The 21,166-nt window shown below is 46.9% G+C and overlaps 1 protein-coding gene across 2 annotated transcripts; it reads left to right on the top strand.

Moving 5' to 3' along the window:
- Window positions 1-1,336: 1,336 nt before the first annotated feature.
- Window positions 1,337-20,965, top strand: TWSG1 (twisted gastrulation BMP signaling modulator 1). Of its 2 annotated transcripts, none has more exons than XM_035564189.2 (5): window positions 1,337-1,452; window positions 2,198-2,428; window positions 8,125-8,224; window positions 12,151-12,417; window positions 18,552-20,965. In XM_035564189.2, exons 2-5 carry the CDS (start codon window positions 2,300-2,302, stop codon window positions 18,731-18,733), a joined length of 678 nt encoding a protein of 225 aa, XP_035420082.1. In that variant the 5' UTR covers window positions 1,337-1,452; window positions 2,198-2,299; the 3' UTR covers window positions 18,734-20,965. The 2 variants fall into 2 exon arrangements, with proteins under 2 accessions (XP_035420082.1, XP_035420083.1); XM_035564190.2 differs by lacking the exon at window positions 1,337-1,452 and adding an exon at window positions 1,867-2,082.
- Window positions 20,966-21,166: the final 201 nt, after the last annotated feature.

The raw sequence follows: 21,166 nt of genomic DNA, 5'->3' as shown, positions 1-21,166 counted from the left end.
AGGAAGAATGGGTAAAGCTGCAACTAGTAAATGGGCACAAGTTTACTTCCATCTGATTATTCATGGAGTAATAAAAAGTAAACAGATCTGGAAGTGGGAAAACCTAAGACAGACTTCTTTGGAGTGTGGGATGTGAACACATCATGAAGAACAGAGAAGCTGCATCGGGTTGTGGGACTGTTGGATGTGTTAGGCAAGAAGAGGGTGACAAAGGCACTCGGTTTGGAGGAGATGATGTGGTGGATGTGGAGTTGGGACTCGGTGCAGCTGGATGTGCAGTGAGGAACTCCGTGCACAGAGCGAGGACGGAGGAATCGAGCGGAGCCACGGCTCACACAACCAGCGAGTGGGTCCGGCAGGGCTGAGCAGGGGCAAGGCTTCAAGCTGTTTAGTGTTTGTGCTCTGGGAGTATCAGCACGTTCTTGGATTAATTAAAATTATTTTGACGGTATACCTTAGAAGGAGATCCGAAGATGGATGTTCCGCAGGCATAGCCTGTGTTTCCTTAACAAGGAGAGACGCCTTGCTAGTATCAGTGTCACACAACAGATTTTTTTTGATGCCAGTCAGTAAGCATTGCCTTGCCCAAAGGGTAGCCTCAAGTGTTGCAGTCCCATGGACAACGCTCTCCCACCTTCTCCGGTTTGAATCCCCATTGTGTTCCAGCCCTGTTTTTTCAGGTTAACACTGCGGGACGATACCCAGTGTGTGCTTCCATCATTTCCATCATTTTAGTGGTGCGAGTCGGGAGGGCTGAGGTGAAACACGGCATCACCTCGCTGGGGAGAAGGCTGCGTTTCCCTCCAAAGGGTCTGGCTGTCTCCTGGAAGCCTACGGGCTGCTGGGGGTTTCTGGGCTCCTCCTGGGTTTTCCTTCCAGGGACCGAGCTTGGTCTCTTGGGACTGGGCACCTGGGTGGATAAACCAGCGCCACGTGGCCGTTTTGGGGATCCTGGCGAGGCTGGCACAAAGCCCCTTTACTCCAGGCTCATTTAAGAGAAGGAAACAGCGTTCGGTGCACGACTTCACAGCTTTATTTCTCTCTCCCCGAGGGCTGAGCATCTGCCCTCAGCCCCTTCAGAACCCCTTCAGAGTCCCTCCAGGGCACCTCACGGCCCTGCGGAGCCCTCGTCCCCCCTCGCCCCTCTCCTCCACCACCTGCTCGCCCCCCGCGCCGCGCCGGGCTGCCCCTAGCGGCTGCTCCGAGCCCGGGGCCCGGCCTCTTTGTTCCTCCGAGCCCCCCAAAAACCCCACCCCAGCGCCCCCCGGCTCCCCCCCAGCCCCAAAACCCGCCCCGGCCGCGCTCGGAGGGCGGGTCCCGGCGGCTCCCCGAGGCGGGGCCGCCCGCGGCCGAGCGAGGGCCGGGACGGGCCGGGCCGATCCGCGCCGTCCCTGCCGGAGCCGCCGCCGCTGGAGCGCGGGGGCTGCCCCCGGCCCGCGGCGCCGCCGAGCGGTGAGGGGAGCTCCGGGGCCCGGGGGAAGGGGGCTGCGGGGCCGGGGGGGATCGGGGCGAAGCCGGGGGAGCCGAGCGGGGCCTTCCCCGGCCGCCGGAGGGAGGCGGCCCGGCCCGGCCCGGCGCCCGCTCGCTTCGGTTTTTTCCCCCTGTAAGAACAATGCGGCCTCGCCGAGAGCCCGGCGCGTCCCGGTCCCGGCGTTTTTTGGGGGGTTTTTGTCCTTTTATTCGGGTTTGGCTCGCTGCTGCTCCGCTCCGGCCACCTGCAGCGCCCCGGGGAGCGCCGCGCTGCGAAGCCTCCGGGACCGGCTCCGTCGGGTTTGGGGCTTTTTAGCGCGGGTTAATTTTTTTTTTTTTTTTTTTTTTTTTTTTTTTTAGCCCCAAAATAAAATAAACGCTTCCTGCGTGCTCCGGGAGCCAGCCCGGGTGGCGGCTGTCAGCGTGGAAACAGGCAGCTGAATCAGGGGTGACACCGGCTTGGCTCTGGTGTGGTAGCCCAGGGTTACCTGCCCGCTTTGTCGGGTGTCCCTGCCGGGATTTCTCCTTTTTTTTTTTCAGTGTCACCGCTTACGGGGTGTGCTGCGAGCTCGGGGTTGTTCACCTCAACCTCACCGCGGCTTTAGCCTCAAGGTGCCGCAGCAGAAAGCTCCAGATACAGAAGTTTAATCTGGGGGAGGAGGGGTCCGACCTCCCTTACGATGACCAAAATGCCATATTTAATTATTTTTTTTTCCTTTCTTTTAAGGAACTGCAAGGGGGGAAAGGAAGTGGGATTCAACCATCGGCTCCAACAGCCCTTCGAGCCGCCGGTTTCCATCTCGGCGCATCCCGCCCGGCCGCAGGCACCATGAGGCCCCGGCACGTCGCAGCGCCCACGGCCACCGTCCTGCTGCTCCTGCTCCTGCTGTGGGCCCAGCCAGCCGCCGGCTGCAACAAGGCCCTCTGCGCCAGCGATGTCAGTAAATGCCTCATACAGGTAGGGGCTGCCTCGCCTCCGCTCGCCTTTAAGCGTTTAAAGCCCTTCGGGAGCTGTCTCTCGGAAGGACCCAACGATAACAGTAGCTGGTGTTTTGCGTTAACTAATGGGCTGGGGTTTTGTGCGTCTTTTGTTAAAGAATTATGGTCTCCTCTTCACAGAAGTGCGGGTTAACAGTCATTATGTAGATAATACTAAGTGCACGCGCGTATGGGCATGTTTTTAATTCTTATTTGTTTTGTAATGGAAACGATTTCGAGTCAAGGATTGAGTACTGGGCTATCGTTAGAAGCCGCTACCACTCACACTCTTAGTTTTCGGTATCTTACCTCTTTATCAGTGATATTATGATCAATCCTTATAAATTAAAGCAGGCATTTTACGAGAAAGGTTTCTGTAGGCAGCTTCTTCTTGTTATGTTGTTGTTTTTTAAAGATAGCTGTAATACCAGAGCTTCAATGTGCTTTCTCTGTTCCCATCTCTGTCCGTGTTCCCCTTACCTTGCCACCTGCCTGCTTTCTCAAGTCTCCTGGCCCAGGCAGGGGTCAATAGCTGATGCTGATGCCTCCATAACATACGGTCCGCGTGGACGATGAAAAAATGCTTAAAAACTCCCCTGAGAGAACTGGCACCGGCACGGAGCCAACCTGCCTCAGGGCCCTGAGGTGCCTTTGGAAGAGCTTTCTGACCAGGAAGGGCCTCTGGCTGCTAATGGCAGCGAGCCATTCGGAGCCAACGAAAGCAGGCAGGTCTGCCTAAAAACGGACTCGTGAGTTGAACTTGGGGGCAGTGGATGTTAAACGTGAGTCCAGCCTTCGTATGGTCTGTTCCGGTTTCTTTAAAATATTTCTTAGTGGCTCTTTGTAGACTGTAAAAGCAAAAGCAGAGGGTGCAGATACCGTATGCTAGTAAGTCATACAGTAAATGTACAATTACAGTCTGAAAAACGATGCGGAGGTGGCATGAAGCATTTCCATGTGCGCTTCACTTCATTCTGCATAAATGTTATTTATCTGGTTTATGAATAAAAATAGTTGCCAGATTCACAAGTGCGCCCAGCAGAATGAAGACTGGCTGCAGGCCGAACCACCTTCTTTACGGCTTCTACACCGCCATCACTTTAAATTAAAAATAAAAAGTAACGATAGTAAATAAAATGCTGCTTCTCCTAGCTCAGCCATTGTCTATAGAGTTGTTAAATGTGTGGGCAAGAGAGGAGCTTTTGACTTTTTCCTTCTTGAGGACAGTGCCGGTGTTTGTGTAGATACGCCGGGCGCTGTGGCGAACCGATGCACGTGCGGGTTCCTTCCCTTGCATTTTTTCGTGTCACCTCCAGGCTTGAAGCCTGTCCAAAGTAAGGTGCCAGTCGTGTGGGAGGCGCGCAAGTAGCAAGAGCAGAGGTGCGGATGCGTTGATCCCTATTCAGGGGAAAGCTGTTGGTCTGGGTGAAGGGGAAGCCGGGGAGGATTTGTTGCCTGCCATGGCTGGGTCCCCACTGCCCATCAAAGCACACAGCTCTCCGTCCCAAGTCCTCGTGTACCTGTACGGGAGTCGGGCTCGAGAGCCACCATACCTGATGTTCGGGAGCCTGATGTTTGCTGGGGTCACGCCGGCATCTCTCTGGTGACGTGGCCCTGCGCCTGTGAAAAGGCAGTAGCGCGGCTCTGCTCACCGTGGATGCGCTCTCCCTTGCTTGGCGTAGGAGACGTGGAGTCCCCTCTTAGAGCGTTTCCCCAAAATTAGAGCCACGTGCGGTTCTCCAAGACCCCTCTGTGACCCGGAGCACTTGGACTCCGATGCCCATTCTCGCCGTCAGCCCACCTGCGTCCTGTGGCCGGGCCTGATGTGCCTGTCCGTGCTCACTCCGTGCTCATTCCGCTCATTTCTTGGGTGGGTGCACAAGCAGAGCACATCCGCGAATTTCTTCCCCCCTCTACGCTCTTCTGGAGGAGTCTGAACTCGCAGTGCTGCGCTGGGCGAGTTCGCTCGACCGTGGCGTCGCGCGTTCCCCTGTCCTATTTTTGCAGCCCTCCCAGCTTGGCACGATCCACGGCTTGCAGCCGAGAGGTGAGCGGGGCAGCAAGCAGGGCGCGGCGTTTGTCATCTGCAGCTGCAGGCAGGCAGGGCGCGAGGCTGCCTGGGTGAGCGGAGCGGGCAGGCAGAAGACCTGCGCCCTGAAAAGCATACGGTTAACGTAAATAATTTTTGCCAGCGCTGCTAGAAGTCAGTACGGTCATTACTGCCACGCCTCGTGAGCTGCTCGGCGTTAAGGGTGGTCCCTACATAAATATTTATTTTGTTAGGTCCAGAACAGAGCATGAGATCAACAACTCGCACGCATTCGGCTTGCAGCTTGCGTCTTGAGGGCCCTGGCTTCGCTGGTGCTTTTGCTTTTTTTGTGCTTTTATGTTTTCTGTAGGCGAAGATCTGCAAGCAAATAGCTAGAGGCACCTCTCCGCATCACCTTAGCCTTCGCACAAGCTCTGTGGCTTCCTGCAGTTGGTGGGGGAGCTGCGGGTGCGACCTAGGAGCGTAGGCAGGGAGGGACCGCAAAACTGGTTCCCTCCAAGGCTTTGGATGCAGCTCCTTCCCGTGCCCCAGCGACTGCGGCTTGGGGGTTGGGGTTAGGATTAGGGTTGGGGTTAGGGTTAGGATTAGGATTAGGGTGGCCGTTGCCTCGCTTCCCAGGTAGGCAGCTGACCCTGGCCGTGCCCCGCGCCTGCGTTCCAGGGTTTTGCAGATCCCTTTGGTTAATGAAGCGCCGCGTGGAGCGCGAGGCTCTGCCCCTTCGTTCGGCTTAAAATCTCCCTTCCTCTGGGGAGATTCGCCTTCGCCTCCTGGGAATCTCAGGCACAAACTCCTCAGCGTTTCCAAGGCTTTTTTTTTTGCCCCGTGGTATGAAATAAACACCCCGTTTTAACGTTGGGGCTGACGTATCTAAAACTTTCTGCTGGCCTGTGTTCTGTAGCCGTAGTACGTAACACAGTTGGGTTAACAGCATTATTCCGGCTGGTTTGCTTCCAGGAGATTTGCTGTTATTAACTGTTCTAGGAAAAAAAAACATTAGCTCTTTTCCTTTCGCTCCCCCCCCCTCCAGTTTGCAAAGAGGTTGCCAATGCCTCCAGGTCCTGTTTCTCACCGCGCCGAGAAAATAGTCTCTGTCACTTCAAGAAAGCTTTGAAAAAACGCAGATGTTAAATCCCTCGTAAAATTTATTTATTTAATTTTTTTATTTGCTCTCCGGAGCAGAAATATCTTGATTGTACAAACATGTCTGCTTCCTAGTCCGTGCCGTATTTTTAGACTGGGAGGCTTATTTCTTGCCCAGCAAAATACATTCTCTGGTGCACCTTCGGTAGTTCGGCCTGGGAGGCTGCCAGGTTCGCTCATGAGTAATACTTTCTTCCACTGACGCCTCGCCACCCCCAGCTATCAACAGGGAGCGTTCCTCACTCGGCTCCGCTTCACCCACGTCCCATGCAAGCATTCTTTTCAAAAGATGTATCCTGTGCGGGTGTCCAACGGGGATGAGTCAGTGGGAAGAACTCAAGAGCGGTTAAGGAAACCGTCTACGTGCAAAAAATGCACGTATGGAAAAACATACGGCGACTGCCCGCAGGAGACGGGCCGGCGCGGGGAGCGGGGAGCCGCAGGACTGCGCGGGAGACCAGCTTGGCTGCTCTTTCTTCCATCTTCTCCCTCCTCCAAAGTGAACGCAATGAAGAAAACCAAGATTAAATTTAAAAAAAAATCACGGTGTTCATAAGCCCTCCCTGTAAGAATAACATCGGTAAGATACCGGTGGGTATGGTGACGCTATCCCGAGGTAGTCCGTACACATACGGACACCGGGAAGATTTTTTTTTTTCTATTGCAAGTGCAGAATTTAAGGTTACACCTCGTTCTGTAAGAACACTCTTCTCTTGGACTCTCATGGTGCAGTCTATAGAGCTGGAACAGCTTGAATTTGGCGATTTTTCTGGCTTTGATTCCTTATGTTACATTTAATAGTTTATGGAGAATCACCTCCTCCCACACACTAGCTCGTTGGTGTTGCAACGTCTTTAATAAGTGTGGGGTTGTTTGCCCGGTTTTATTGTTGAAGAACAAATATATAGTTTTATTTTAATGTTAATACGTATTAATATTGCTTTCTGGGCAGCGTAACAGTGCTTTACTCATGGCTGGTATTAAAAGTTGTTCTATTCAGGCATTTTTATTCTGGAGGCTGACACAATCTGTTTATTGAACTGTAAGATAAATATTTTAGAAATGCGTCATTCATTCACATAAGTCATCTTTCTAAGGCTGTGGCGTCTCCTCTTGTGGAAAACTTTGTATATCTCCTTAATGAGCCTGTTTTCCATCTTTCGCTTGGAAACAGCAGAGTAATAGGTGACACGAATAAACTTTGAGAATGAAGAAGTAAGAAGCCTTGGTAGTTTTCCACTCTGTAAATAAAATAAGGCTTAAGACTGCATATCGCAGAAACATGTGGACAGCAGGAGCTCACGCTCGATCCCCCAAAAGTGCAAACAGTCCTGATTAAACTACTCAGGCAACAGCTTCTCAGCATTGTGCAGAACACATTAGTTTGTGAATTTTATCTTTCTGCTGGCTTCAAGAAGATTTGTCATTCTCAATCTGGGGTGAAGCAAACAGGATAATAGCGGAATGAGGAATTTTTGTTTAAAAAGTGAGGTTTTGCCCAGGGCGTAATCCAGGCCTGTGGATTGTCATCCGCTAGCCACGGTCTCTTGGCCGAACTGGAACGGCTGGTACGTGCTTGTGAGCTAGAGGAAGCACACCGCCTGGTTTTTAGATTTCCTCCGTACGTGTAGGATGTTTCCACACTTCCAGGTCCGCAAGTGCACGCCTTCAGCGGGACTGCTAAACCTCTGCCTTCAGGTTTGGGTAATAAGAAAATGGGGTTTGTCTTCTTGCTTCCCGGCCTTTATGATTAAAGAAAAATACACGTGCACACCATTTCACTTTCTGGAGACTACTGAAGTCTTTGAAGTGCCCAGGGTGTCGTTTTGCAGGTAGGAGAAGAAGGTTGTTTCCTTCAGAGCAAAAAGTGAATCAGCTGGACCCGGGATAAAAAATTCACATAGAGTTACTAATACTGCAAATGGAGAGCAACGTGTAGCAAGCATCCAAAGAGGCACAAAATAGTTTTGTCCAGCTGACTTAACCAAGTAAGTTCCTCTTAGAATCCACGGATAGGTGTGATGGAAGACATTGCACGTCTTCTGAAGTATGTGCGCGCTGCTTATGGTAACTTCCTATTTTAGCTAAATTATAACTTCTGCACACTATTTATATATAAAGAAACATCCTTCTTTGAATTTCCTCTGGAAACGGGAAAAGCGTTCAAAGAACTTGTAGATTCAGGCACGCAGAAGCAAACACAGCTTTCCCATGAATAGGATTTTTTCTCTTTTAAGTGCTTGTTAGCTGACTTCAGATCTGTGTTTAGAATTTAATTTAAAAAAAAAAAAACCCTCACAAAAGATCCTTTTGTAAACTCCGATTGCCTCTTTGGCTAGAAGTGTTTTACCATTTACTCACTCTGTTAGTGTCCTGAGCTCTTTTAGTATGGTAATTCAAGTTGTGGCTGGAGGAAGAATTGCTCTGCCCTGCTGGCATGTTACGTCTGGGTTTGCTGTGGTGTAACACGTTCGTGTTGTTTTCAGGAGCTGTGTCAGTGCCGCCCAGGGGAAGGGAACTGTTCCTGCTGTAAGGAGTGCATGCTCTGCCTCGGCACGCTTTGGGATGAGTGCTGTGACTGCGTTGGTAAGTTTGCATTTGTTGGGGGTATTTTCAATTTTTTTTCCCGAATCTGCTTCCTCCTGCCATGTGTTGAGCTCACAGTCATCACAGAAGTGAAACGCCAGGACGGAATCTGTGCTTTAAACATCCCTGCGGGTACTGCCTGGATTAGTGTGGGGATCAAAACGCCAGGAGGCCGGATGTGCTTTGTGCAGTGAGGCCTGGTGGTGGTCCAGCATTTGCTGGGTTAGTATCATCACTGACTGTTAGTTTTGCCTCTAAAACACAGACTTTTTTTCAATTTGGCATCTCACTGAAACCATACAGCGCCTGCTTCGTGGGGCTGGACACGTGGAGTTTCTAACTGTGAAGTGGACTGACAGGTACCGCGTAGGGACAATTGTAGCTTTGAGTTCCCCTGTGAATCCTTGGGATCAGTCGTAAATATGCACGGCCCAACTCTTTCCTCGCTCTTCTGTTTGCGAAAAGAGCTCTTTCTGGAAGGTGAGAGAGAGGCATCGCGCCGTAGGATTAGATGACAGCCCTGACAAGAACAGCATTATTACTAACAGATCGCGTTCAGAGCCCCAAGGGTTCTGCAAGTGAATGCTGCCCCTGCTGAAGGAGGGTATGTTCTCCTTCTGTCTTGGGTTTTAAATGTGCTGAAAGCTTCATCCTTCTGTGGTTGCTGGAAGTCTCCTGCTGTTCACAATCCATCTGGCTCCCATGAGAGGGAGGCATCCTGACTGTTGTACCTGATCTCAGCTTCTCTGGCTGCTGGTTCTTCTCTGAGTCCATGAGGATGATTAGCTTCAAAGTGCTCTTTTTCACTGTTCTTTGCTTCTCCCGTTCCGTCACGACGTGAACATAACAAAATTGCTTCTCGCTTGGTTCTCACCCGCTTACTTTTGCTTTTCCGTCCTGCAGTAAGCAGCAGTGTGGCACGCTCCCGTCCTTATCTCGTTCTCCCCAATGGCATAAAGTATTTTCAGCCCCTGCACCTGTGCTGGTTATAAATTTAGAAGGAGGTCTTGAGTTTGGTTTTTCTATTTGAGCTGAAATCTTTTAACGGGCTCACTAAAAAGTGATCTATATTCTTTTTTCCCCACCCCCTTTGCCTTTCCAATGTCGTCTTGCTTTTTGTAATGCAATACTGACGTGCACTGTGGTCATGTTCAGTCGTGAGGGCGGGGAGGAGTGGAGGTGGTTTCCCTCTTCCAGAACAATGCATTATCTGCTGTAGGAAGCAAGGCTCAGCATGGAGATGTACTGCAGGAGGAGGAAGAACCGAGCTATTGGGACTGTGAAATAAAAAAGACATGTCTACACACAGGGCTTTTTTTTCTAAATCCGCAGGTTACTCCCTGTTCCGCTGCTGTTTCCCGTAGTGCTACCCAGGAGAGAAGTTAGCAAGGTTTTAGTTTCAGTTTCCCATCACTGGGAGAACAAAAACGTCTCCTGATGGTTCTGCAGGTGTCTCAGAACTTGTTGGCCGCGTGGTGTGGCCCTGTTCAGAAGGAACTACACTTCCCTTTAATGTAGAGTGGGGGTGAGAGATTTCCCTGGCGTTCTTGCTTCCCTTGTTTCAACAGTCCATTTCTGCATCTTCGCATCCGTGCCCCAGAAAGATGGGTTGGGAGTGCTTGGGAATGCAGGGTACAGCTCTGTGGCTGGCTGAAATCTCTGGGGGGGCTGTGATGCTGGTTGGGAACTTGGATTTTCAGTAACAATCTGTAGTAAGAGAGTTGGGTAAGAGGAAGGCAGGAAAGAAAGGAAAGTACTTAAATTGGCAGGAATATTTTATGTTGTTGTTTTTTTTTTTTTTTACGGTCGAACACATCTGCATTTCCTTCCGTTACAAGAGACCTAGCTCTAGCATAGTGTCTTAGTTATGTTTTAAAATCTAGTTACCATATTTTGTCATAAATCATTGCCTTCCAGAGCAGTAACGTGGACATGTTTGTTCCTTACCAGTTGCTCATAAGTTAAGCTTTTTATTTTCATTTTAACCAAAGCTACTGTACTGTAATTACACTTTAAAATACCGTAACAAATAGTAAGAGGAAGGATCTTTGTGGAATGAGCAATTACCAATGGTATGAGCAGTGGTTTCTTGGTTCATTATAAGATAGTATCTTCTTATTGGATTGATATGCGCACAAACTGTATGCGTTCTGCAGTCATTTGATAAACATTCTTTCTGCTTTTTTTGCTTTTTTTTCCCCCGTGTGTCCTTCTTATCGGTGAAATCCACCTTTACATCTAACTTGACAGAGGTGGCTTCTGGAAAAGCTCATTGGTTTCCATTTCACAACAACGTCTCTTGATGTGTCTGTGCCACGTTGATACCTTCCTAATTAAATTTTAGGTGGGCTTTCCTTATTACAAGTTTATTGTGAATATTCCAAGGGTTCACTAAAAGGTGATAATGCAGCGGTATAAACTTTTAGTTAAAGTACTGAGTCCAAGAACATCTGCGAATAACAAATTGTTTTATGAGGAGTAGCAAAATAAGCGTTCACAGTGGGAAGCTGGCTTAAGTGGAATTGTTTCTTAGCGCGACCCAATGTTCTTTGGAAGAGAGGCTTTTCCCTTTTCTATCCAGTACTCACCCTTTTACAGGAGTTGCCTATCAGGTGCTGTTTCTGTTGCTAGATGCTGGCCATGCCGACTGCATGCTTGAGGTTTGTCAGGTCTCATGCTGAAATTGTCACAGGCAAACTTTACTCTTTGTTCATTACAGAAATACGCCAACTTACACTGAAAAGATTGTGGTTTTGTGTGAAGTTCTAGTTAAACATGATTTCTGAAGCCGGACTCCCGGTGTGTCTACAGGGCAAGAGATGCTTTTCTGAACGTGTGGGGCAGGTAGACTTCAAACGTGTGCGTCCCATATGGCTTTGAAAGAAGAGTATTTAAGGATTGGTTCGCTCTGCAGCTGTAGCTGTCTAAAACTGTATCTGTGAAACTACCCAAAACGATATCCAGATGTACATGAGGAAAATAGATTTCTCTGTCTCTTGCCAGGTGACTTCTGATACTATTTTATGGCTTCTGGGTTTAAATACCTCTGCAGATACAATTCTTCTTTTCAGTCTTGGAGGCTTCAATGTTTTGATGAGATGAAGGTACCCTGCAGTTTCATGGCTGGTAATACACAGTAGTGTTTAAATGGTTAATGAAAAACTGGCCCCTGCATTGCACGTCACAAAACCTTTTTGTAGGAACTGTCAAAGAGGACTGCAGAGGTGGACAATAGGCTTCAAAAAAGATTCCCCAGGAGATGGAGAAAAATGTGGCAGAGGTAGAAAGGAAATAAACATTTTTGCCTGTAGCAATCCCTCCAACTAAGTAGAAAAGCCAGGTACACCTCAGCCGTGTCTAAGCAGGTAAAGTAATTCAGACTCCTGCTCTCTCTCCTGATACTGATCTGTGCACCCCTGGCAGGTGACTAGTAAGATCTAATACACTGCTGAAGCAAAGGAGATTGAATACTTGAATTGTGATCAAAAGTTTCGTGTACCTCAGGGCTTGTCAAGATACTATCTTGGTTCAGTCGGAAGCTTCCATTCCAGATTCGTGCTGGTATCGATTACGCCGCGCTTTGTCTCCTTTCCCAGGGGAAACAAACCTTCTGCTGAACTCTTCGTGTTCTAATGTGTAATGCTATAGCACAGAAAGGGAAGTGAAAAAGAGGTTTCTCTTTTCTCTTGGATCTCACAGGTTGCAGGTGTGTTTTGTGGAGTTCCGCAGAGATCTGAAACCTGCCGATGTTGAAAGCCAGCCCTGCTGTCTTTGGTGGGGATATTATTAAGACCGGGATACATATAAAAGGGCTTTGTTCTGCTTATTAAAAAACAAATTTCAAAAAAAAAAATCCTAAATATTCCCGTGTGTTCCAAGAAGAGTTCAGGGAGTTTCGTGTAACTCGCTCTCTCGTTCCTCTGCAGGTATGTGCAACCCTCGCAATTACAGTGACACGCCGCCAACGTCCAAGAGTACTGTAGAGGAGTTGCACGAACCAATTCCTTCACTTTTCCGGGCGCTCACAGAAGGGGATACCCAGCTGAACTGGAATATTGTTTCCTTCCCCGTTGCAGAAGAACTGTCGCATCACGAGAACCTAGTTTCCTTTTTAGAAACAGTGAACCAGCCGCAGCATCAGAACGTCTCTGTTCCGAGCAACAACGTCCACGCACCTTACTCTAGTGACAAAGGTAATGAGCAGAGGGTCTGAATTCCTGGCGCTTCCTCTGGTCTCTTCCAGGAGCTTTCTCAGTGCATCTTCTGTGCTTCTCTGTGCTAGCTTCTTCTTTTCCCGTATAAAATACGTGAAAAGTTCAGGCTAATCCTGAGCGTGACATAACAAAAAAGAGTGAAGCAAAAGTGTTGAGGAACCTGGAAGACGGTGTTAAAGTGACTGAGGATCTTAGGGGACACTGAACAATGTGAGTTTGTCATCCGTATAGCTCCTCCTGTGGCATGAGGCAGTTTGTTCAGATTATTTCGTGGGCACCAGCAGGGTATGTCCTTTGAAGCAGATACCTGTAGGTTAGGAGACAGGACAGACCCAAACTGAACCCACATCACTGTGTCGGTGCAGCGCTAGGCGACTGAAATGCCTGGCTTTAGAGGTGTGAGAAAGCAACGTGCCATAAACCATGGCACCTGGGGTGGGTGTTTACTTCTTAGGTCTGAGCTGGCATAACTCGAGCTCTGGTTTGTGGAAAATCCAGCATTAATAGTAAACCTGAGTAAGATTAGCGAGATGACTACCTATGTTGAGGAGGGATTTGACAGAGAATTTTAAAAATAAGTACTTTGGGGGTAGCAGGCTTTCAACATAAGGACTTACTGCCCTTACTTTATATATATGTATATATAATTATATTTATTTTATATATAATATATTTCCAGCTTCAGTTTGGAGGACACACTCTAGAGTATTGTGTGCTGGGTGAGAGGGTAAAAGATGAGAAGTTTGAGGTATGACAACAGTGGGATAAGAAAAATTCTCAGTGCCTCTCAGTTTCTATACTAAACCTGAAATACTCTTCCGTGCAAATCATTACATCAGACTTAAAAGAATCTCATAAACCGTTCTTAATAAGATTGCTGCTCAACAGGGGAAAAGAGCATCTGATTTGTTTTATTATAGTGTAATTAATGCTTTGCTTCCTTCCCAACGCACACTTTAAGTATTAGTAACCCCGCATGTCGCTGTTGTGATGGCTCTTTTATCTTATCGAGGCAAGATACCCTAATTGATGGACACGCTGCTTTTCCATGCCATCGTGAACCTTTGACCTAGTTATGTTTCTGAGCAGGACTGCTATTGATTAAATGGAACTGTAATGGCAACTTTTCTAACTTCCTTTGGTTAAGGCACGTTAGAAAAATAAATTAATTCCAGAACCGGGAAGCCAGATGGTCAGAAAACATCTCGTTTATGTGTCTTTGACGTTATTAAAACGCTTGGTCACCATTATGAGAGCGATGCAGAAAGCCACGTTAAATGGCAAGCCACAAAAAGCCATGTGTGCAAACACTACAGTATTTAAGGATGTAAATTATACTTGGAAAAAAAAATGTGCCTGGAACAATCTTGAATATAGCCCACTGTACTTAGGTACAGCAGCCCGGATGGCCGTTCCCCGACAGTCCTTTCCTACCGTACCAACAGGACGGGCTAATGATAGCTTTGGATTAAACTTGGAATGTGAATTGCATCTCAAGGGCGTGGAGGAGTTCGGAGTTTAACAGCACAGACAAATACATAACTGCAATTTTTTCGTAGTCAAAAGTCTCCTTCATTTCATTTGCTAAGGACCTATTAGAGATGAGGCTGAGAGAGCTTTCACTGGAATGATGACATTCCAAAACCAACAGTTATATTTGGAAATAGCTACCAAATACCACCGGTTTTCGGGCTTCGGTAGACACTTAGAAGAGAAATAAATGTCAGAGCCATTTCTGTAATCTCTGGCTGTGCCTCCTCCATCTTAGTGATCAGTGAAGAACTGGAAAAGGTAGAAAATGGCTTTCAATACCCTATGCTTTTAAATATGTAACCCTGTTGAGGAGTCATGCTAAGGTTTGCTTCTAAAAACTGGTGAATCGAGCTGTGAGAACAAGAGGTGGAAAGCAAAATTGGCTGCCGGCCTTGGTCAGTTGATGTTTGTTATGGTGGGAGCAAGGACGCGCGGGCAATTGCATCTGGTGTGTTGGACGTTACGCCACCCATGCGGTGGCATTGTTTCTAAAACTTTTTGGCTGAGCTTACTGGGGAAGCAATGACTAAAAGGTGGAGGGGTAGGAGGTGAAGCGCCGAAGCGCCTGGTTAGCATGGGCACGCAGAGGGAGCGGAGCCCAGGAACTTGCAGGAGTCTGATGGCTGCTTCCCATGCAAAGTTCAGTCCCATAATCAAGTCGCTGTGGTTTCACAAGCCAGCACGTGGGAGAAGAACCACTGTAACAGAGGATGGGGCTGTGTGCACGTATGGCTGCGTGCTCAGTCGCAGTAAATACAAATTTAGCCTGCAGCAGAAGAAACTGAAGACAGCCTCTGTGCCCTTTCCTTCTTGCCAGACATGCTGCTAGTCCTAATGGCAGATCTTGCAGATGGAGATGTCTTTCGGATGGCAGTTGTCTTTAAGGCCGTGACATTCAGGGCTTTGAAAAAATACTCCTGTGAGCAGGAACACAGATGCTTTATGTTTTCTTCGTAGTGCTGTGCCTCGCTATTTTGGGCTGCTTCTGTGGATCCCTGCGTGCTTCGCTCCAGCATGGTGCGCTGGCAGCAGCCCCTTCCTTTCATTGCCTGTAAAGGGAGAGATGTAGGTTTTGGTAAGGGCACAGTAGGCTGTGTGTTGTCCTATGGAAAACATCCCCAAATTTGGAGAGGCTCAGCCTATAAATACCCCTTGCCTCTGATTTTAATTTCAGCCCGCCCTCACGCAGGGATCGACATGAAGCTGCTTCTCGGCCGCCAGACTTGCTATATGCAGCCCTGGGCGGGTGCCAGGAAAAGCAGCGCTGGCTTTTTGGGAACCAAAGGCCTTTGTGCCTGGCGGTGGGGAGCCACCGGGTCCCGGGGGGAGGAGAAGGAGGAGGAGGAGGAGGAGGAGGAGGGCTGCAGATCAGCGCCAAGGGGGAACGCAGCGGGACGTAAAGCCCTGCCCCGGCCTACCACGGCCACGACGTCAAGCTTCCCCGTTATTATCCTAACGAGTGTCTTCCCGCTCCTCTGGTGAACGTGGAGCTCTTCATATCGGTGGCTTCTGGCGTTTGATCCACTGCTCGCAGTGGTTATTAATCTGGGTTACATTTGCGCTTTATCCTTGGTTTTTTGCTTTGCTTTTAGCTGATACCCTCAGAGCTCTGAGCAGCGAGTTCAGATGTTTGAACAAGCTTAAGTGCTGCAGATGATGACAGGATGTTGGCAAGAGGGAGAGGGGGAAGTCGGATAATCTTCTGGCAGCTGATGAAACAAAATCTGCTTTGTAGTTTGAGGGTTTCCGACCTAAACTGCTCGGTGACACGGCGCATGGCGTCAGCTCTGGCCCTAGGCTTCCCGCAAGTGCCAGCCAGGTAGGGAAGGTCTGGCAGTCCTGTAAAGGGCATCTACCTCTGCAGGTGTGACAAGAAGATACAAAAAAATGCTTTTATTTGTTGTTTTTTGACTTCTAACATATGATATGGCTGCCTGAGAGAGTTACCTCCTCTTCTACCAGCAAACAGAGAGCTTGACTTGCATAGCACTTCTAGTTTCAAAGGTGGCGTACAGGGACTTGTAATTAAATGGGGAGGTTTCTGAGGTCTGCTCATCTTGTAGACAAGCATTTTTCCTTAACTTACAAGGATGGGACTGTTTCCTAAATTCCTCCATAGTTTACCAGTACAGATCTCATACCAAGAGTATTGTAGCAAAGACTGACAGAAACACGAGTCCATTTCTTCTGGTCGTTTTGAATTTAAACTTGATCCTAGATTGTTGTTTCTCCCACACAACCTTCATGTAATTCTGAGGCAAAAAAGAGCTAGGTAGCTGGCAGTCTCCTGCCGCTCTCCTTCCCCATCCATCTGTATCTGATAGTCCTTCCTGTGTGAAAATTGACAAAATGCTAATGAAAGAGCTGTTAATGCAGTAAGTAGCGTCCTTTTTATCTACGCCAAGGGAGTCAGCGATGCCTGCGTAATTAGGTTTGTGAAACAACTTAAATACTCTCCCAGATCCCCACTGAGCCAGCAGTTTTGGTTGGTTGTAGTTATTTTTTTACGACCCTCTTTCTGTAGCCTGTAAAGAGGGATTTCATGCTTAGCGTGAGGAGCTCTTTCAAAAATTCGGCATCTGTGCAGAAACACCGGCCCTGCTGAGGAGGAGCAGGGAGATGTAGCTGTGCGTAGCTCCGTGTGCTCTGCTCTTCGTGTCACAGCCTGCTTTTCCCACAGGCTGTGGCTGTGTCCTGAGCCACCGATGTAGAGCACACGTGGGCTGTATTGCACTGAGCAGGAGATGGGAACTTCAGCTTGGGGTAGCTCAGTGACGTTGATTTTTGCATCCTAGAAATTACGGACTTCAGCTTCTTTTTAAAAAAAGGTTGTTCCACTGCTATTCAGCCCCGAGTGGTTGTGCCTTCTGCAGCTGGTCCGGAGATTAGGGTCAGTCAGGTGGAGGTGGCATCTCAAGAGCTGATTTCGCAGCAAGAGATTTGGATAATGCCCTCGGTAACGTGCATTAAGTTTTGGTTAGCCCTGACGTGGTCAGGCGGTTGGACTCGCAGATCTTTGTAGGTCCTTTCCTACAGAACTATTCTAATCCGAGCTAATCCAGGAAGATTTAGGATCGCCTGTGGCAGAAGCTCTGTGCCTCCATTTGGTGCCTGAGCACCTCCCGTGAGCAGTGAGGAGGACAAAAACAGGGGGGTGCCCTGGTGTCCTGGGACTGTTTGGTGTATGTGGGTGCCTGCTGGGCCTTATTTTTCAAGGTTGTAGAAAGAAGTGCCAAGAATGGGACAGGACTTAGACAGCCACTGCGTTTTTTGTTGACATTCCCAGCAGTACTTCAAGTTCTCCAAGATTTCTTGAATAACTGCAGCTTTACTCACAGTACAGCTTTCCTGGGAGCCGAAAACCGCCTCAGCTATGGCTCTGCGCTTCCTCCTCAAGACTCCTCACGCCTCTCGCATTGTGTGTGGTGTCTGCAAGAAGTTTGTCAGTGCAGAGCCTGAACAAAGAAGCCAATACTCCCTTGCTTTCAGTGGGCTGGCAGCATAAAAGCTGTGGTTAACAGCTGCATCGCTCCTAGCGTCCTTTGGTTGCTTCCCCTTCTCCGTATCTCCGTAATCATTATAAAAAAAGAAAAACAACAACAACAACACCAACACGGTCTGATTTATTACCTACATTTGGATTACATTTTCCTAATCCTCCTTGGGATGCGGGCCAGCACATTTCTTCTGGATCCACACACTTTAAGCAGAAATAGGCTAGAAAGCCTCCTGACGTTCCCAGCTCACAAATCCCTGCACTGGGGGTAAATATGGTGCAGTCAAGATCCTTTGGAGGATGAAGAGTTACCTGTGGTGTAATCACCTGCTCAGCAGAGAAAAAAGTTGGAGGGATCTATCGGCTTGGGGAATTGGAAGCCGACGGTGGAGGGATGGTTTTTGTTTTGTAGCTGTGGTAAAAGCCTCAGCTCCGGTTTTGGGTTACAACACCAAACTTCACGGCATTTCAAGTAACTGCATGGATGTTAGAACAACAAAGACAGTGCTTAGACAAAAAGGCAGAGAGGATTTCCTAATCTTCGTAGTAAAACTGGTGCTGCTTAAAATAATAATTAGAAAAGTGTGCTGTTTCAAGCTGAGGAAAATGGGACAACATAGCTCTAGACACATTGATTTCATGTGGTGTAAGAATGCTGTTGAATCATGGGGACGAGGAGAAAATGTTTATACTTAAACGAGTGGGGTTTGATGTTTTTAAAATAACTTCTCTAAAACTTAAGTAGTCTGTGATAACATATAATAACTGCTAGCAACAGTAAAAGTGCTATCTTATTGCTAAGGACTGTACCTCCAGGGGACACGTGCTTGTTTGTTATTTTGGCGTAGCTTATCATAGCAGACAACAGGCTGAGCTGTAGACACTGAGAACTTAAAATTAATAGATTTCACTCACCTAGAGTCTCTGCTTTTCTCTGCTTTCCCTATCACCTTTTTTTTCTTTACGCCTCGCAGTCATGACGATTTGCACTCTTACTTCAAAAGCGATATGTGCAATTAATTTTTAACTGACCTTTTAAAATACTTTAAGACCTTTAAAACCGTTTTTCCCCTTCTTGGTTTAGAACACATGTGTACTGTGGTGTATTTTGATGACTGCATGTCAATACATCAGTGCAAGATCTCTTGCGAGTCCATGGGAGCATCCAAATACCGATGGTTTCACAACGCCTGCTGTGAGTGTATTGGGCCAGAATGTATCGACTATGGCAGCAAAACTGTAAAATGTATGAACTGTATGTTTTGAAGCAGGAAAATTGTAATGCAGTAACATGGAGGCCAAAGTAATCCCTCTCAGTTCAGAGCTGGGGATTGGAAAACACTGCCTTGTGGTGGAGTGCCTACTGGTTGCAATTAAATGTAGCTGGTTGAAAAAAGGTGTATAAAATTTGAAACTTTTTTCCTTTTTTTTTTTTAAATTCAAGCAAGGCTAACTTGTAGATGTCTCAACATTATGTTTAAAGTTTATTTTTCTTTGTTTCTGTTCGAATGGTACAGCCATGCTCGTCCTTGCTGTTCTGATTGTTTTCCTCTGATTTCAAACTATTGACTGTATTGGTTTTCAGAATGTAATACTATAGCTAGTAGTTTAGAGTAGGGAAACCTTAAGAATATGGTAATGAGATTCCCATCATCTAAGTTCAACAAGTAATTAAATGGATACGGAGTTGAAGAGGGAGAGTTGTTCTTTAGGTTTTTGGTTTGGTTTTGGTCTTTGTTTTTGTTTTCAAACTTTATTACCCTCCATTTTCTGAGCGTAGCCTTCTATCGTGAAAATAGTATTTGAAGAATAAGTAAAGCTTTCACTTCAAGTTCAGAATGTGGGCTGTCATGGATAAAATCCTAACTTCTTAGAAGGGCTGCCCAACAAAACACTGTACGGGACACTTCTACAAGTTTCGTTTGCCCTACACTTTTCAGTACATTGGGAACTGAAAAAAATCTTTTCAGTCTTTTCTTAAATACGAAAATAAGGCTGTTAGGTGCAGTTGCACCTCCCTCTTTTTGCACTGTTCTCTAGGGTCGCTTAATTTCTGAACATTCAGTGCAGTAAAAGGAACATGAAAGTTTATTATGAATTTAATGACTAACTGGATAAAGAAGAATGAAACAGCATGAACTAGCAAGTGCTACGGTTGAGCAGCTGGCAGCAGACATGTTCACATTTAGTTTGCTCTGAATATTTATTCCAAAACTTAATTCTTTTTTTTCCCATGGGATGTTGTCATTGAAGATGTGTCCTCAAAGGCAAAGTTAGGGTGTTCCGAGTACAGAACACTGTCCATGTCTGTAAGAGAGAATTTTGATATGCTGACAGTTACATGGCGATTGTCATGACCCAATGAAGTCTCCACTGATAATGGTACTAAGTACAGGAATAAAGTGTGTGAGTAGTTAAGGTTCAGCTTCTGGTATTTATAATGGTGTGTTTTTTAACTCCTTGACTTTTTTTTTTTTAATGCATATATATGCATATATCTATATGCACACAGAAGGAATTTGACTAGTCATGTTTCTCTCACTAACCTCAGTCTAGAGGGATTACACTGTTTCCTAGTCACACCTGTGTATCTGTACCATGTACAAATGAAAGCAGTCATTTTCCATTTATTATACTGAAAGGTTGCCTGAGTGTTTTTTTCATTTTCGTACAGCTCTTTCAACAAGACCATATATAAATACTCTTGTGAAATGACGTTACTTTCTTCAGTCTCTTTTTCAGCTGTAAAGTACTTGAAAGATGAATATTTGTTTTGAACTAGTAGATAATGGAGTACCTGCATACTTTAAACTTGCAATTAAGTGATAAAAAATCATAGATGTGAATAGAAGAACCTAGCTTGTAATGAAGGAGTTGATCTTTGCATATTTGACAATTCATGTTATCTTTTCTTTTTCCCGATTTTCTTACAATGAATGGAGAGAGAGAATACGTTAGGAGTAGCTGTGCCTGTTTCTGGCTGGAGGACGACGCGTTGTTCTTCACCAAGACAGAAAGCATGTAGGAAGCATTCCTGCAGGTCACTAGCGTGTTTAAGACTTCGCAGTGTTAAATTATTTAAAACACTATCGTAGTTCAGAATCTTCTGAGAGAGGAAAAAAAAAAACAGGGCTGATGTTTCTGGGTAGGCACCTGCTGTCGTGGGTCTGTGACACCGACTCCACTCACATCGCCAGAATTTCACTGTGAGGTCAAGTCAAAGGAACAGCGAGGGTGGAGGGGACTTGCCTAACGCGTGTCTGGGAACACACTGGGGGAACAGCATAAAACTGTAAATACATTTGTCTGTGTAATGGCCTGAGACGTAGGTAGTGAGGATGCACACTTTCTGGGGCTTGCCTTATTTTTGTAATTCTTAACGCTGTCTAGAGTTTGCTGTAAGCATTGCGTGTATGCAAATGCCATACAGCAATAGCAAATGTATTTTATTACGACGAGTGTTTTAAGAGGTATTTTAATAAAAAGACATTACTGTTCCGTGTGTTTTCATTCTGATGATTTCGTCAAGGCAAATGTTACCAGGAATCATAGTAGAAAAGTTACTAATCTAAATGAATGGAATAACACAGAGAATTAACTCTGCAACCCTATTTTTCCAATACTAAATCTGTGGTTTCCTTTTAAGCTCGTTCTTCATACAAATCAATAAAGTAGAATTTTCTCAATAGTCAAAATGTG

This window comes from Cygnus atratus, chromosome 2 (assembly GCF_013377495.2).
Source record: "Cygnus atratus isolate AKBS03 ecotype Queensland, Australia chromosome 2, CAtr_DNAZoo_HiC_assembly, whole genome shotgun sequence".
NCBI lineage: Eukaryota > Metazoa > Chordata > Aves > Anseriformes > Anatidae > Cygnus > Cygnus atratus.
The sequence above is the reverse complement of the archived record's forward strand: the minus strand, read 5'-3'. Positions and strand labels throughout refer to the sequence as shown.